General features: G+C 43.3%; 1 protein-coding gene and 1 non-coding gene across 2 annotated transcripts in view; both read left to right on the forward strand.

The window, feature by feature from the left end:
• The first annotated feature begins 1,863 nt into the window (after nucleotides 1-1,863).
• SGSM1 (small G protein signaling modulator 1) overlaps nucleotides 1,864-17,427 on the forward strand; it is a 59,352-nt gene continuing 43,788 nt past the window's right edge. Inside the window, exons 1-7 of the mRNA XM_063087740.1 lie at nucleotides 1,864-1,993; nucleotides 5,390-5,482; nucleotides 8,386-8,548; nucleotides 10,664-10,816; nucleotides 15,871-15,938; nucleotides 16,218-16,363; nucleotides 16,468-16,599. Of these exons, the coding sequence (XP_062943810.1) occupies nucleotides 1,864-1,993; nucleotides 5,390-5,482; nucleotides 8,386-8,548; nucleotides 10,664-10,816; nucleotides 15,871-15,938; nucleotides 16,218-16,363; nucleotides 16,468-16,599 (885 nt within the window). The remainder of the gene's footprint in view (nucleotides 1,994-5,389; nucleotides 5,483-8,385; nucleotides 8,549-10,663; nucleotides 10,817-15,870; nucleotides 15,939-16,217; nucleotides 16,364-16,467; nucleotides 16,600-17,427) is intronic.
• TRNAI-AAU (transfer RNA isoleucine (anticodon AAU)) lies at nucleotides 6,583-6,657 on the forward strand. Its single transcript has one exon. It is a non-coding gene; the product is annotated as a tRNA-Ile (tRNA).

Below are 17,427 nucleotides of genomic sequence, written 5' to 3' on the forward strand. Positions count from 1 at the left end.
CTTACAAAATGTATTTCTTAACTAATAAGACCTGAAAGTCAAAATGACTCCTTGATTCATGGGCTGTAGAATGGATGTTGTGTTAGCAGCATGAAAACAATATTAATATCCTTGTACATCTCCATCGGTGCTCTTGCATGACTAGGTGCATAGTCAGTGAGCAGTAAAATTTTGAAAGGAATATTTTTTTTTTTTTTGAGCAGTAGTTCTCAACAGTGGGCTTAAAACATGGTGGTTGCAAGCATGCTGTAAACAGATGTGCTATCATTCAGGCTTTGTTGTTCCATTTATAAAGCACAGGCAGAGTAGATTTAGCATAATTCTTAAGGGCCCCAGGATTTTTTGGAATGGTAAATGAGCATTGGCTTCAAGTTAAAGTTGCATTAGCCCCTAACAAGAGTGTCAGCCTGTCCTTTGAAGCCAGGCATTGACTTCTCCTCTCCTGTTATGAAAGTCCTAGGTGGCATCTTCTTCCACCATGAGGCTGCTTTTTCTCTGTTAAAAATCTGTTGTTTAGTGCAGCCACCTTCATCAGTGATCTTAGCTAGATCTTCTGGATCACTTGCTGCAGCTTCCACATCAGCACTTGCTGCTTCACCTGGCACTTTTGTTAGGGGGGCAGATCCTTAAACCTCATGAACCAACCTCTGCTAGCTTCAAACTTTGCTTCTGCAACTTCCTCACCTCTCTCGGCCTTCAGAGAATGGAAGAGAGTTAGGGCCTTGCTCTGGATTAAGTTTTGGCTCAAGGGAATGTTGTGGCTGGTGTGATCTTCTATCCAGACCTCTAAAACTTTCTCCATATCAGCAATGAAGCTGTTTTGCTTTTTTATATTTGTGCATTCACTGGAGTAGCACTTTTAATTTCCCTCAAGAATTTTTCCTTTGCATTCACAGCTTGGCTAACTGTTTAGTGCAAGAGGCCCAGCTTTTGGCCTGTCTCAACTTCTGACACGCCTTCCTCACTAAGTTTAATCATTTCTAGCTTTTGATTTAAAGTGAGAGATGTGTGACTCTTCCTCTCACTTGAGCACTTAAAGGCCACTGTAGGGTTGTTAGTTCGGCTAATTTCAATATTGTCATGTCTCAGGGAATGGGGAAGCCAGAGGGGAGGGAGAGACATGGGGCAAAGGCCAGTTGGTGGAGCAGTCGGAGCACAGACAACGCTTATTGATTATGTTTGCTGTCATGTGAGTGACATTCTTTGTGCTCAAAACTGTTACAATAGTAACATCGAAGATCACTGATCACAGATCACCATAACAGATATAATAATGAAAAGGCCTGAACTATTGCGTGAATTGCCATAATGTTCCACAGAGACAGGAAGTGAGCACATGCTGTTGGAAGAATGGCACTGATAGACTTGCTCACCACAAGGTTGCCACAAACCTTTGATTTGTAAGAAACACAATGTTTGCAAAGCACAGTAAAGGGAAGCACAATAAAACGAGGTACATCTGTATTAAAATGCTACTATTTATTGAGCACATACGATGCACTAGGCACTATGCTGAGTGCTTTACCTATATTGCTTCATTCAAACCTCACCATGGAAAGTACGCATTCATTTGGCAAGTGGTTATTGAGTGCTGCTATGTGGCAGGCACTCTTCTAGGGCTCGAGAATAAATCACTGAATGACACAGATGGAATTCCTGACCTCGAAGAGCCTATGGGCACACGAAATGGGAGAGTTGGAGAATAAAGTAAATAAGCAAGACATAGAACATGGTGTGTTGAGTTTTGGATGGGGTGGGGGTGGGGGTTGCAATTTTAAGTAGGATGATCAGGGAAGGGGACATTTGAGCAAAGAGTTGAGCCCTGTAGATTTCTGGGGGGACATTCCAGGCAAAGGACGTGAGATGGGACTATGCCCACTGAGTTGGACAAACAACAAGGAGGCCAGTGTGTGTGGACTGGGTGATGGGAATGGTCGAGGGAGCTCGGGATGTCAGGAGTGGGTCCAGGCCATGCAAGGCTTTGTGGGCTGTGGTGAGGACTTGGGCTGTCACTCTGATGGAAGCCACGGGAAGTTCCTGAGCAGAGGAGGGATGTCATCTGACATAACTTTTTTTTTTTTCTGAAAAATATTCATTTGTTTACTATGTTACTATGTTAACACATATGATATGCACATTTTTTAATTATTGTGAAATAAACATAATATGAGCCTTGACTTCTTAATCATTTTTATGTGTATGAGGGTACTTCAAAGTGTTCGTGGAAAAATAGAATTAAAAGATAGTACAAATCTTTCCATGAGCTTTTTGAAGTACCCTCATACAGTTCAGTAGTGTTAAAAGTACATTCACATTATTGTTAGCCAGTCTCCAGAACTCCTTTCATCTGCAAAACTGAAACTCTTTACCTGTTAAACACTGACTCCCCTATCCCCTGCCCTCCAGCCCCTGGCAACCACTGTTCTGTTTTCTGTCTCTATGAATTCAACTACTCTAGGTACCTCATATAAGTGGAATCATACAGTAGCTGTCTCTTTGTTACTGGCTTATTTCACTTAACACAGTGTCCTCACAGTTCATCCATGTTGTAGCATGTGTCAGAATTTCCTTCCTTTCTAGGGCTGAATAATATTCCATTGTATAGATGTACCACATTTTGTTTATTCATTCATCCCTTGATGGACACTTCAGTTGCTTCTACCTTTTTGGCCATTGTAAATGATGATGCTATGAACACAGTACACAAATATCACTTTGAGATGTTGCTTTCAGTTCTTTTGGGTGTATACCCAGAAGTGGAATTGCTGGATCATATGGTAATTCCATGTTTATTTTTTTGAGGATCCGTCATACTGTTTACCACAGCACCCACATCATCTTGCATTCCCATCAACAGTGCACAAAGGTTCCAATTTCTCCACATCCCTGCCAATGCTTGTTATTTTCTGTTTTTTGGTAGTAGCCATCCTAATAGGTCTGAGGTGGTATCTCATTGTGGTTTTGATTTGCATTTCCCTAATGATTAGTGATGCCGAGCATTGTTTTCATGTGTTTGTTGGCCATCTGTCTATCTTCTTCAGAGAAATATTTGTTCAAATCCTTTGCCCATGTTTGAATCATGTTGTTTTTTGTTGTTGCTGCTGGGTTATAGTACTTCATATGTTCTGAACATGAATTCCTTATAAGATACATGATTTGCAAATATTTTCTCCCATTCCACAAATTGCCTTCTTCTGTTTATTGTGTCCTTTTATGCACAGAAGTTTTAATTTTTGATTTAGTTCAGTTTATCTATTTTTACTTTTGTTGCTTGTGCTTTTGGTGTCATATCCAAGAAATCATTGCCAAATCCAATGTTATAAAGCTTTTCCCCTATGTTTGCTTCTAGGATTTTAATAGTTTTAGTTCATATGTTTAGGTCTTTTGTCCATTTTGAGTAGATTTTTGTATATGGTATAAAGTGCGGGTCCAACTTATGAGGGTACCTCAGAAAATTCATGGAAAAATAGAATTGAAAGTTAATGTAGATCATTCCCTGAACTTCTTGAAGTATCCTTGTGTTCTTTTGCATGTAGATATCCAGTTTTCCCAACACTATTCATTGAAAAGACTGTCCTTTCCTCATTTCCTCTTGATACCCTTGTCAAAAACTATTTGACTGTGTATGCATGAGGTTTTATTTCTAGGCTGTGTATTCTATTGCATTGTCTATATGTCTGTCTTTATGCCAGTACCACACTATTTTGATGACTGTAGTTTTGTAATAAATTTTGAAATCAGTTTTGAAATGAGATCTCCAACTTTGTTCTTCTTTTTCAAGATTGTTTTGTCTATTCAGAGCCCCTATAGAGCTTCATATGAATTTTAGGATAGATTTTTCTGTTTCTGCAAGAACCACCACTGGGATTTTGATAGGGATTTTACTGAATCTGTAGATTGCTTTGGTAGTATTAACATTCTAACAATATTGAGTCTCCCAGTTCATGAACACATGATGCCTTTTATTTATGTGTGTCTTTTTAAATTTCTTTCAGTAATGTTTTGTAGTTTCAGTGTACACAGCTTTTGCTTCCTTGGTTAGGTTTATTTCTAAGCATTTTATTCTTTTTGATGCTATTGTAAAATGGACTGTTAAAAAAATTTCTTTTTGGATTGTCTATTGTTAGTGTATAAAAACATAAACATTTTTATGTGTTGATCCTGTATTCTGCAACTCTTATGAGTTTGTTTATTAGTTCTAACATCTTTTTTTTGTAGAATGTTTTGTTTTCTACATATAAGATTATGTCAAACAGAGATCATTTTACTTCTCCCTTTCCAATTTTCATGGTTTTTCTTTTTCTTTTCTTTTTTTTTTTTTTTTTTTTTGCCAAATTCTTCTGCTTTGTTAAGTAGAAGAGGTAAAAGAGGTGAAAGCAGGAATCTTTGTCTTGTTCTTGAACTTTGAGAAAAATCTTTTAGTCTTTCATTATTGAGTGTGATGTTAGTTGTGGGCTTTTTCCTTTAGCATGCTGGGGTAGTTTCCTTTTAATCCTAGTTTTTTGCATGCTTTTTCATTATGAAAGGGTGTTGAATTTTGTTAAATGTTTTTTTTTTTCTGTATCAGCTGAGATGATCGTGTAGTGTTTTTTTTTTATTCTGTTAATGTGATATATTATACTGATTGATTGTTGTATGTTGAACCATCCTTGCATTCCAGGAATAAGTTCCACTTGGTTATGGTGTATAATCCTTTTAATGTGCTGTTGAGTTCTATTTTCCAGTATTGTATTTTGTTGGAATTTTTTTGCATGAATATTCATCAGAGATAATGGTCTGTAGTTTTCTTGTATCTTTGAATGGCTTTGGTTTGCAGGTAATGCTGGCCTTATAAAATGAGTTTGGAAGTTTTTTCTTCTCTTCAATTTTTTGGAAGAGTTGGAGGAAGATTGGTTTAAATCTTTCAGTATTTGGTAGAACATACCAGTGAAGCCATCCAGTCCTGGGCTATTATGCACCAGGTACTGTTCCAGGCTGTGTGGGTACAACAGTGAGCAGGCAGATGAGGTTTATACCCTCACAGAGCTTGTATTCTAGAAGAGAGAGACAGACAGTGAACAAATAAACGAGCAGAATGCAAAGAGTGGAAATCTGATAGGAGATGAGATGGGGGTGCTGCCCCAGATACTGTGGTCAGGGATGGGGATGAAATGTTGTGGCATACCTGAGAGAAGCAGCAGCCCACCACACAAAGAGCCTGAACAAATAATCAAGTAAAACAGGAAGCATATCGCTATCACTGGCCTCAGACCTGCAAAAGACAAGATGAGGAGGGTGTGGGAGGAAAGCAGTTTCCAGAACATCCCAAACAGCCTGCAGAGGCTCATGGGAGCAACACAGCCCTCTTGGGGTGTGTGCACCAGGTCGCACTGGGTCTCTCCCCCTCCAGCTGCCTCTGCCTTCCAGGTGAAGCAGATCATGGAGGAGGCCGTCACGCGCAAGTTTGTCCACGAAGACAGCAGCCACATCATCTCCTTTTGTGGTGAGTCTGTAGCCCACCCATGGCCTGGAAAGTAGCTGCTTTCTCTGTGGCTGCCTCAGGGAAGTGGCATCTTTGAGCAAGGGTTCTCTCATCATGTTTTGCTTATGACTCCAAAGTTATTTTGAGATTCCAAAGGGACTCCACTGGAGAATTTGGGAATATGGAAAAGCCTAGAGAAGCAATTAAAAATGACTCCTGCACCCCATGAAGAGGTCATCATGGTTAACGCTGCAGGGATTGCCTTCGCCTTCCCATGGGCACAGTTCACACTGACCCACCCTGCAAGTGGCAAGTGGTCTTGCATCTGAGGAATTCCATGTCCTTTCCTTGCTCTGCCTGTGGCTATGGCCAGGTAAAGGAGATGATGGATGGGAACTTAAAAAAAAAAAAACAGGGAATTAAGAGCCATTGATACATCCTGAGAGATCACATCCAGCTGGCTCAGCAGGGGAAGCAGGCTCAGGCTCAGAGCGTGACTCAGATGTCTCTTCTTGAACCAGCCAGAAATAACTACCCTCCTAGGTTCTAACTATACTTGGACAATAGCTAGAGACATGTTTTGCATGTCCCTGAAGTCAGGAGTCAGCTCATTATTAGTGTGTATGTATAAGTGGGATTGTTTCTTTCTTTCTCCCTGACAACGTTTTTATTTAATAATTAGAGTATCTCATAATGAACGACACATGCTAATTCCACTCTTGCAATCTTGGTCCTATGGAGAGGCCTGACCAAGGAGACCTGGCCAGCCCATTGGCTTCTGTTCAGATGGCTGGGGGCACCACCTCATGGGGCCCACACCATGCTGAGCACACTTTGTGACCTGGGAGCCCACGGACCTCTCAGTTCACCCTCTTTTCACCCAGGCAGGCCTGAGTTCAAATCTCACCTCTTCCAATTCCTTGTTGGATAACCTTGGGCAGGATGGGCAAGACCTTTTTTTTAAAAAAGTGAGATGTTTATTTAAACATATATATGTATACATACACACACATATACACACGTATGTATGTATGTATATACACATATATGCACATATAGATATGTACGAGGGTACTTCAAAAAGTTCATGGAAACAATGGAATTAAAAGATAATACATGCTGGCTGGTTAGCTCAGTTGGTTAGAGCATGGTGCTAATAACACCAAAGTCCAGGGTTCAATCCCTGTGGCCAGCCACCAAATTAAATAAATAAATAAATAAATAATATGAATATTTCCATGAACTTTATGAAGACCCCTCATATATGGGAATATTTATATTCCCAGCTTTTTATTTCCTCCTGGACATTTTTATTTGCGAATTTAATAATATGCATGTCCATGTTAGGACTTGCTAACATACCTACCAATTATAGACTTAGAGGAATAGAAAGTGATAATAAATTACAACAATTCTGTAACTCTGATCAAAGTTTTTGGGTGGGAGAAATTTGATGGCACTAAATGGGGCCTAAAGAATCTCCTTGAGGTTTCTTTTATCCATTGTTCCTTATGAGCCATTGTCAGAAAGAACTGAATAATGTCTACAAAGCCTGTATAGGTAATTAACTTATTTCAGTATAAACGAATGAAAAGATGTTGAAGAGATCCTCACCCAGAATATTTTAAATCCATGGGTAGATTACGCAATATTTGGGTATTCATTCAAAATCGAGTAAGTGCCAGCTCAAAAACACAAAGACAAGCAATGAAACCAAAACTTCCCAGTATCACTCCTTCCACACAATGTAAGCTTGGCCAGGCGAGGCATGCTGGTTCCCTCTTCTAGCACTCTTATTTCATGGGTTTTGTCACAAGGATCAAGTAAGGTAAATCTTAAGGGTTATCAATACCAAGATAAATAGTAGCTCATTTTTTCAGTAAACATTGATTATGCACCTATTGCATACCAGTGTGAGCTTCTGTGTGCTCTGTAAGACAGAAGGCAAGAAGATAGGATACCAAAAGTACCAGGAGTAAGACAGAGTCCATCACCCAGAAGAGAACACTGAGGCCCAGAGAGGGAAAGTGATATCTGGAGGTCACACAGTGAGTCAGTGGTAGAGCCCAGGCTACAACCCAGGTCTCCTGCTCTGAGGAGAGCCAGGCAGGGCCTCCTGGGGAAACACAGAAATGGGAAGGTTAGTACTAAGTCCTCCCTTCTAAGGCCCTTCATGGAAGCCAAGTGTTGTGGCACATCTTGGACTCAGACCTGGAATTGAATCCTGGCTCCATCTCTTTTTGCTGGGTGGCCCTGGGCAGTACAGTTCACATCTCTGAGCCTCAGTGTCCACATCTGAAATATGGGGATAGTTTTCCTATTTTTCCTGGCCATGGCAAAGATTGAACAAGATTTATAAATGTTAGCTGTTACTGTAATTGCTGTGTTAATGACAATGATGATTGTGTGATTCATTAACCCAGATAAAGCTCAACAGTCATGGGGTTCAGTCTCCCCTCCCTCTTTGACAAGAATAACAACTAATATTCATCAAACACACGCTGTGTGTCGGGCTCTGCTGGGCTAAGTGCTTTTCATGCATTTTTTTCCACCTCATTCTAACAGCAACCTTAGGAGGTTGACATTAATACTATCCTCATTTTACAGATGAAGAAGCTGAGGCACAGAGAGGGGAGGGCATTGCCCACAGTCACACAGCTGATTAGTGTCTGGGAGAGGATGTGAACAGAGATGGTGGGACGTTGAGTCATGACTGTGGGTTAACCACACAGCTCTTTTGCCCCCTTTTGAGAGTGTGGAAGATGGAGAGGCATACGTGTTTTTCCCCATGATGCTGTCCTGAATTTTATGATTCTGAGGGTCCCCACTCTCCAAGATGCTTCTGTCTGACTGAAGCTCTGAGCCACACTGGCTACCGGGAAATGTGACCAGGGCGGGACCTGCTGACCGCCATGTCCCTGCAGCGGCTGTGGAGGCCTGCGTCCTGCATGGGCTTCGGCGGCGGGCGGCTGGCTTCCTGCGTAGCAACAAGATCGCAGCTCTCTTCATGAAGGTGGGCAAGAGCTTCCCTCTGGCTGAGGATCTGAGCCGCAAGGTCCAGGACCTGGAGCAGCTGATCGAGAGCGCGTGAGTACAAACTGGGGTATGGGCTAGGACAGTCCCCCAGAGGACAGTCCACACTCCGCCATGGGCTTTGCAAAAGCCTGCATCTCCTGGCACTCTCTCCACCTTCCTGTCTCCTCCTCAAACCTACCAGACTCTTTCTCACCTCAGGGCCTTTGCGCATGCCAAGCCCTCCACAAAGCTCACCCACTGATCTCCAGAGCTGGTTCCTCATCGTCATTCAGACCTTCCCCTAACTCAGTAAATTCCGAACCTCACCCCATCTCCTCTTTTATATCACCCTGTTTGTTTTCTTCCCAATTGTTATCATCATCTGTAATTAGCTATTCATTCATTTGTTCACCTCCTGTTCACTTGATTGTTGTCTGTCTCTGCCACTTGACTCTAAACTCCATTAGAACAGGCATTTCCCCCTGTGTTATTCCCCACTATGCCCCCAGCATCTGGTAAATGCCCAAGAAATAATTATTGAGTGAGCAAATGCTTACTGGAGGCCTAGCTCTGTTATAAATACAAGATGACCCATGCTTAATAGAACCGATATGGTCTCTGACTGCATGGAGCAGACGGTAGGGCCTCTGGTCAAAACTCACTTTCAGGCAACCATTGAAGGGGAGAGATAGCTCCCTTCACTCATCCTGGAGGCTGGTTGTTGTGTTGCAGGGAGGCTCATGGACTGAGCATGTGTACATGAGCGCCTCTTGCCAGAGCCTGAAGTCCCAACTGCACAGCCAAACCCCCATCTGGAGTCTGGTCAGGGATGGCAAATAGATTTCAACTCCAGTTGATGCTAGTGGCTGTGCCCAGAGGTTGTGAAGAGTTGTGCCCAGAGTTGTGAAGCTGTGATTGGGTATCATGGGAAAAAGTGCATGGATTGATTGGCCATGTCTGTCCCTGGCAAGGGAAAGGAAGAGACAAGCATGTCCTAAGTTTTTCATCTCTGCCGTGGGTGATCACTCACTTCATTGGATGAGAAATGGCCCCTTCCTTGGCTTTCAGGCCTTGCCTGCCCAGGGCTGCTGGCCAGAACTGTCTGGTGGGCAGAGCTCAGGATTCGGCTCTGCCAGCTTCCATTTGGAATGATTTGTCAGCCATCTGGTCTTTGGGGACCTTCCAATTCATCTGCTAAATTCCCAGGTGTTTGCAGATAACTTCTTAAAGGGATGGATTTCCATGGGCCTTCCACAATATTGGGAGTGACTTCCGAATGGAGGAATTAGAGATGCCCATGCCAGGTGGTAAGGGAAAACCATTCATTCATGTGTTCAATCACTCATTCATGAACATATTTACTGAGCCTCTCCTATATGCCAGGCACTGTGCTAGGCCCTAGAGATACAGACATGAAGAGGGCCCGTGCTTGCTACACGGCAGACTCTCAGTAAGTATTTTATTTAAAAAAAAAAAAAATTGAATTACTTTCTTCATACCCTCAAGGTTACAGTGTGGAGAGGAAGACAGAAAAATGAAATGTTAAGCTCCAGAGGTTGAGGCTACATGCCAGCTTTGGCTGGTCCTAGAGGGCTTCCTGTAGGAGGGGATGCCTTCACTGAGACCTAAAGAGTGAGAAGGGGTTAGTCTGGGAATGGGGTAGTGAGAAAAACCAGGAAGAAGCAGCAGCCCGTGGAAAGACTTCAGATGGGAGCCTGGCAGCCTCAGGAATCTGCAGATTTCTCTGGCTGGCTGGATCGTGGAGTGAGAGGGGGTAGTGGTGAGATTACTGGAGAAGTGAATGGGGACAAGGTCATGGAGCCCCCTGCCTATCATGTAAAAGAGCTTGCTTCCCAAGGGTAGTGGGGAGCCACTAAAGAATCTATAATCCAAGACTCTTCTCGGCAAGCACTCCTTCCAAGAGAGAGGAGTGAAGAGGGAGATGAGTGTAAGAATCTGGCTTGCCCGTCAACAGTGAAGGAATGTGTCTGTTTAACGACATTTTCACACTCACTGGGTATTATTATTCTTTCAACTCTTGACGCATTTGCTAAGAGCAATATGGGTTCTCAATGTTTAGTTGCCATTCTTTCATTTCCTGGAGAGACTGAACATTTTCCTATTTGTATATTGGTCCTGTGGATTTCCTCTTCTGTGATTATCTATTCTCCTTTACTGTTCTTGAAGGCGAAACCAGATCCAGGGCCTCCAGGAGAACGTGCGGAAGCTGCCGAAGCTGCCCAATTTGTCCCCACTTGCCATCAAGCACCTGTGGATCCGCACAGCCTTGTTTGAGAAGGTCCTGGACAAAATTGTGCATTACCTTGTGGAAAACAGCAGGTGAGAGGGAAAGACCAGACCCTGGGTGAGCTCTGCCTCTACCTGCTGGCCTTGGTGGGCATTGCACCATCTTGCACAAAGCGGCTTTCTTTTTCCCCTTGAAATGCACTTAAATTTGGAAGTGATTAAATAAATGCCTCCTGGATGTTTGATCCTGTATTAGGTTAGCTCAGAACCTTGGCAAATATGGAACCAACCGAAATGTCCATCGACAGATGATTGGATAAAGGACATGTGTGTGTGTGTGTGTGTGTGTGTGTGTGTGTGTGTGTGTGTGTGTGTGTGTGTGTATGCAATGGAATACTACTCAGCCATAAAAAAGAATGAAATTCTACCATTTGCACTGACATGGATAAACTTAGAGAAAATTATGTTAAGTGAAATGAACCAAGCACAGAAAGAGAAATATCACATGTTCTCACTGATATGTGGTAGCTAAAAAAAGAAAAGAGAGAGACTAAAACAAAAGAAGCAGACAAATAAAAACAAACAAACAATAATAATAAGTTGAACTGTTAAAAGGAGAGAGAAGAACTGTAGTTACTAGAGGTGGGAAGGAGGGGGAGGAGGGATAGTGGAAGGCTGATGACGGGACACAAAAGTACAGCAAGATAGGAAAAATAAGATCTATTGGTGTACAGTCAACCCAGAAATCTATAATCAATAATGTTTTACTGCAGGTAACCAAAAGACTAGAAGAAAAGAGATCAAATGTGCACACCACAAAGAAATGATTAAGTTTTGCAATGATGAATAGACTATTTACCCTGACTAGATCAACACACATTGTATACATGCATTGAAATGTAACTATGTGCCCCATAAATATGTACAATCTTTCAATAAAACATTTTTTAAATAAGTTTAAAAAAAAAAACAAACCTTTGCAAGATTTAGGTGTTAAATAGCAGTGCAGGGTCCTCAGATTTAGGATGCAGTATAGAGATCTTGGGTTTTTTCCTTCTCCTGTGGATTACTCCATCGATAACTGTATGGCCCTAGGAGAATCACTTAGCATCTCTGTGGCTCTGTTGTCTCTTTTGGTACATTGGGCAGGGATTGCTGCCACTATGGAGAAGAAGTGAGAAGAATCTGGCAAGCACACAGCATTCTGAAAACGCATAGTGACACTATTTACATTTTCTCCCCTAGCTTAGATTAATCTATCAGTCGTCTTGGGCAAGCATTCCTCGATGCATTCATTCGTCCAATACATATTTTACAAGCACCTATTGCGTGCCAGGCACTAACCAAGGGGTTGGGGATACAGTGGTGATACCTGTCATGTTAAAGAGCTTGGATATTATCCTAAGAGCAGTGGCAAGCCACAGAAGAATCTGTAATCAGAGACTCCTATGGCCAGTGTGCCTTTTCACCCAGAGAGAGAGAGAGAGAGAGAGAGAGAGAGAAATCTGGGAATATCCCTATGATTCAATATATGAAGGTGCCTGTTTAACCACATCTTCATACACAGTGGATACTATTATTATCTTTTAACGCTTTGCCCCGTTGCTAGGAAAAGATGCATGCATGAAATACAGAGTCAAGTCCCTCTCCTCATGAAGCTCACATTCTAGCAAGGAAAACAGACAAATAGTAATTGTGATAATATGAGATGAATGTTACAAGGTGGGTGTGGTCGTGTTTAATCTCTTCTGGGTGGTCAAGGAAAGTGTCCTGGAAGGTGAAACAGTTACGCTTCCATTTGAAGGGCAGGTAGATATTAGCCAGGTGAAGGAAACAGGGAGAAGAGTATTTCTGGCAGAGGGAACAGCAGATTCAAAGGCCTAGAGTCAAGAGAGAAACGCAAAGAAATTCACACTCTGAGTCTCCAGTTAACCTCTTTGCCTTCTAGTAAATTGTAACATATCTCTGCCCCTTGACGTGTGAATGGTCCCCTGGACTTCTTTAGTTATTGCCTTTGGCATGTGACCTTGTGTTTTACTGCTGAATAAGTCAGTCAAAAGGAATTAGTAATTTATGTGAGCAGCAACGTTAACCTGCTATTTTTTCATTAAACTTTTAATTTTGAATTTTAGATTCACATAGAAGTTGCAAAATTAGTACAGAGAGTGCTAATTGCGTAACACCAATGTTAACACCTCACATGATCATAGCATAATTATCTAAACCAGGAAGTGACTTTGGTAAAGTACTATTTTTGGGGGGGGGGGGGGAATTGGGTTTTTTTCTTTTTATTTTTTTTTCCTTTTTCATTATTTTTATTTTATTATTTATTTATTTATTTATTTTTAAAATTTTTATTGAATCAAAAATACCTATTTTGGGGATTCAACATTGAGATATGTTGATCAAATTGATATTTCTAACATATATATTATTACAAATTATACTTATTCTTTATGCCCCTTGTCCAATCTCTCCCCATACCCCTCTTCTTCTGCCCTCTCCCCTCTAATTACCCTAGATTTCTTCTCTCCTTATGAAAGAGTAATGGTTACTCTGTTGATTTGTTGCCTAGATGATCTGTCCAATGCTGAGAGATGTAATCAGGTCCCCCAATATTATCATAGAGCAAATGCTTCTAATGTCACTCTGGAATGGGCTTTGTGGAGAGAGACATCCTCTTCTTTTCTTTGGTCTCTGCTGGTGACTCTCATTGTGTCACTGCACTCCAGTGGCTGGCGGACCATCTACATGGTGGTTGTGGTGTGGGGGTGCACTGGCAGTGTGAGTGATTATGGGTGGGGGTCCTGTCCCTGGCTCCATAACTCATGTCCCCTGGTGGGCCCCAAGATACTGGTGGTGTGCCTGGGCTGGAACTAATTTTTCATCCCTTGATTACTTCTAACACGGGGGAACTTCCTGTGGGAACCAGTACTTGAGCTGTGTGGTTGAGCTAAATTGCTATCTTGCTGCTGTTTCCCTAGGGAAGGCTTTTTGTGAAGCTCGGGGTTTAATGGTTGACCTTATAGGTAATTCCAGCTCTCCAGGGACCCAATGAACCTGGGTGGTGTAGAAACTCTGATCTGGGCCTGAGTTTTTTCATCAAACTGCACCCCATACAACTCTACATTCCTGACCAGTCTCCTCTGAGTGGTCCTGCGCTGATTGGGGGACGGATTGGCTGTCTTTGCTGTGCCCCAGTGTTCTCCTTGTGGGCCCGTCTCCCCCACCACCCATGCTATAAACACTTCCCATGGGACGGACCCTGCCTTGGTCCCTTGTGATGACTCACCGGCCTCTGAATGGCTCCCCTTTTCAGTTGTTCTGGCTCCTTGCTCTTGTGTGGGTCCATGGGAACCCTATTAGTGGTCTTGCTGTCCTGGGGGCCACCAAGGCCCTCTTCTCCCCTGCCACCTCCAACTAACTCCATCTGAAGGGCACAGCTGCAGCTTCTGCCGGCTCCCGCTCTGTGCACTCAACAGCTCGAGCTTTAAAGTGGCCGCAGCCCGAAATGGTCAGAGCAGTTTTTTCTTTCTCTCATCGTGGCTTCTCCCGCCTTCACGAACTCCGTAGGTCTCTCCTCCTCTTCCCCTGATCTCCAGCGGCCCCATCTTGGCTGATGTTACATTTCCATAGTTGTAAATTGGTTGATTTGTGAGAGAGAGTGACACTGGGGACCATCTATTCTGCTATCTTGACTGGAACCTCTTGGTAAAGTACTGTTAACTAAACTACAGACTTTGTTTGGTTTTCACCACTTCTTACATGCACTCATTTTTTTTTTTGTATATAGTTCTATGAAATTTTACACATGTATGGTTTCATGTAACCAATACCACAATCAAAGTACAGAATTGTTGCAAAGAAACTTATCACCCCAAAGAAACTCCCTTCAGCTACCTTGTACAGTTACTTCTTGGTCCCAGCCCGACCTGCTGTTTTTTGAAGCAGTATTTCCAAGGTTTATGTTCACATAACTGTGCTGAATTTTGGAATGGAAACTGAGTGGTGGTGAAGCAGAACGGGTCTCTATGTATTATCTTCATATTTGACACCAAAATATATAAACTTGATATTGAGCAAGTCCGGGGCATGTCAGTTCTGCCTCATCCAATATTTTGGTTGATAGATTTCTTTTGGATAAAGATTACAGTGATGTTGCCACCTGAGTGAGAATTTCCTGATGTCAGGCTCAGTGCTGTTGCTATACAGGCAGGTTGTTGTTTGATCCTTCCAACTACCCCGGCAGGCAAATTCTGTCATCCTTCCCATTTTACAGCTGAGGACGCTGATGATCAGAGAGGGAATCTCTTGCCCAGGGACACACAGCAAGGCAGGGAGTGGCTGAGCTGGGCTTCCACCCCATCTGTCTGACTTCAGACCCTGTGTCCTTTACCCCCAGTTATATGATGGTGAGAGCAAAGCCAGCTGGATGTAGCCCAAGCCTGCATCTGCCTGCTGTGTGGCCTCCAGCAGGTCACTTACCCTCTCTGGGCCTGAGATCCTTGGGAGGTCAGAATGAGGTCCTTTCCAACCTTAAAATTCTGTTAGTTTCTAGACTATGTGAGTTTTCAAGAAATTAGGAACCACTACACAACAACTCAAACAAATCCAAAAACATTCAGCACAAACATTGTATTGAGGGCATCACATATTATTTTGAAGAGCCAGTTCCAGGGAGCATTTTTTAGCATCTCAGGCAAGTGTTATCAGGGCAGGAAAGCCTGTTCAGTACATTCCATAGCTGAACAGCATTTTATTGCCTCAGTAATAGAAGGGCAGACTTCATCTGAGTCTCTAAGCAACATCCTGTCTCAAATGGAAGATTCAGTAGAAGCAGACAGAATCAGCCAGTCCCCGGCTGTCTCCTAATTATTATTCCTGTTACTCTCATAAAGGCTGTGTCATGACCATGTAGTAAGGAAGTACACACCGAGCATTATGCTAAGTGCCTCTCATCTGCTGTCTCTCTCAAAAGTCCTTCCAACAGCCCTATGAGGTGTATTATTATTATCCCCAATTTACAGATGGGGCAGATGAGGTTCTGAGTGGTAGCAGAGTGACAGGCTGGGATTGAACCCAGCCCGTCGATGTGTGCCCTCTGCTGGTGTCTACCCAAACCTGCATGTTCTTTCCTCTCTTACTAGTAAATACTATGAGAAAGAAGCTCTCTTGATGGACCCTGTGGATGGCCCTATCCTTGCGTCTTTGCTGGGTAAGTGGTCCAGTGCTCTGAACTTCATCTAGACCTCTGGTCTTGGATCTCAGGGGCACCTCCGAAGGTCCTCTCTCATCCCCATCCACCCTCACCCATGAAAACTTACCTGCTCAGTGTTCTGCTCCCAGGGTCTTGCTCTGATCTCTCCTTTGCAGGACTGTGGGTCATCCTAGCTGGATGGAGAGAATGGGTAGTGAAATGGGTGGCCCATGTCGGGGTAGACAGGAAGGTGGACTTTCCAGGGCTGTGGATTCCCAGCCCCCATATGCTCCACAGTGGGGCCCTGTGCCCTAGAGTACACAAAGATGAAGACTGCAGATCACTTCTGGACTGACCCCTCAGCTGATGAGCTGGTCCAGAGGCACCGCATCCACAGCTCACACCTGCGGCAGGACTCGCCCACCAAGCGTCCAACCCTCTGTGTGAGTGGGCTGGGCACGGGGGCTGTGGGAGGGCCTTGGGATGGGGGCAGGGAACACAGTAGAAGCTCTGCAGGTAATCCCCCTATCTCCCCTCACACTACCAGATCCAGAAGAGGCATTCGAGTGGCAGCATGGATGACCGGCCATCCCTCTCTGCCCGTGACTATGTGGAGTCCCTACATCAGAACTCCCGTGCCACCCTGCTGTATGGCAAGAACAACGTTTTGGTTCAGCCGGTGAGAGTTCATCTCAGGTCCCCATCTTGCACTGAGGATCTGGTTCCAGATTAAAGAGGAGGAGTTCTTCTGGCTCCAGGTTGCTCATCCATTCATACATGCATCCACCCACCATCCATCCATTCATTCATCCATCTGCCAATATCTTCTTCCATCTATCCATTCATATGCCAGTATTTCCATCTACCCATTCATTCATTCATCTGCCAGTATCTCCAGCCAGCCAACCAGTCAGCTCTCTCTAGGCCCTCATCCATCCATCCCTCTATCCATGCATCCACCCACCATTCATTTATTTCTCTGTCTTTATTTATAGCCACCCATTCATCCATCCATCTATCCATCTTTATATCTATCTATCCATGTGTCCATTGATTTTCCAATCATCTATCCATCCACCCATCCACCCAGCCTTCTATTCATCCTTTCACTATTGTTCCCACTCATTCAGCAAAGCTTTACACTCACTTGCTCTGTGCTAGATGGATGTGTCATCAAGATAGTCATCTTCATGACTAATATTTATTGAGTGCTTCCTATGCATCAGGTACTGTGTAAAGTGCTTTTAACTGTATCTACTCATTTAAACCTCACAACAACCCTGTAAGGTTGGTATTATTATTATTGGGATGATAATACTGAGATCCATATAGGTGAAGAGCGGAGCAGAGTTATGATCTGAATTTAAGTCAGCTGGTGCCAGAGACTGTGCCATTTATCAGTTACCTTCCATGCCTCAGCATAGGACCAGGCTCCAAGGTGGTGAGTGAGGCACATGCAGCCCCCACCCTCACATAGTGTCTTTTTTGGCCGTCCCCTCCCTGGGGT

Source organism: Cynocephalus volans, chromosome 2 (genome assembly GCF_027409185.1).
Source record: "Cynocephalus volans isolate mCynVol1 chromosome 2, mCynVol1.pri, whole genome shotgun sequence".
NCBI lineage: Eukaryota > Metazoa > Chordata > Mammalia > Dermoptera > Cynocephalidae > Cynocephalus > Cynocephalus volans.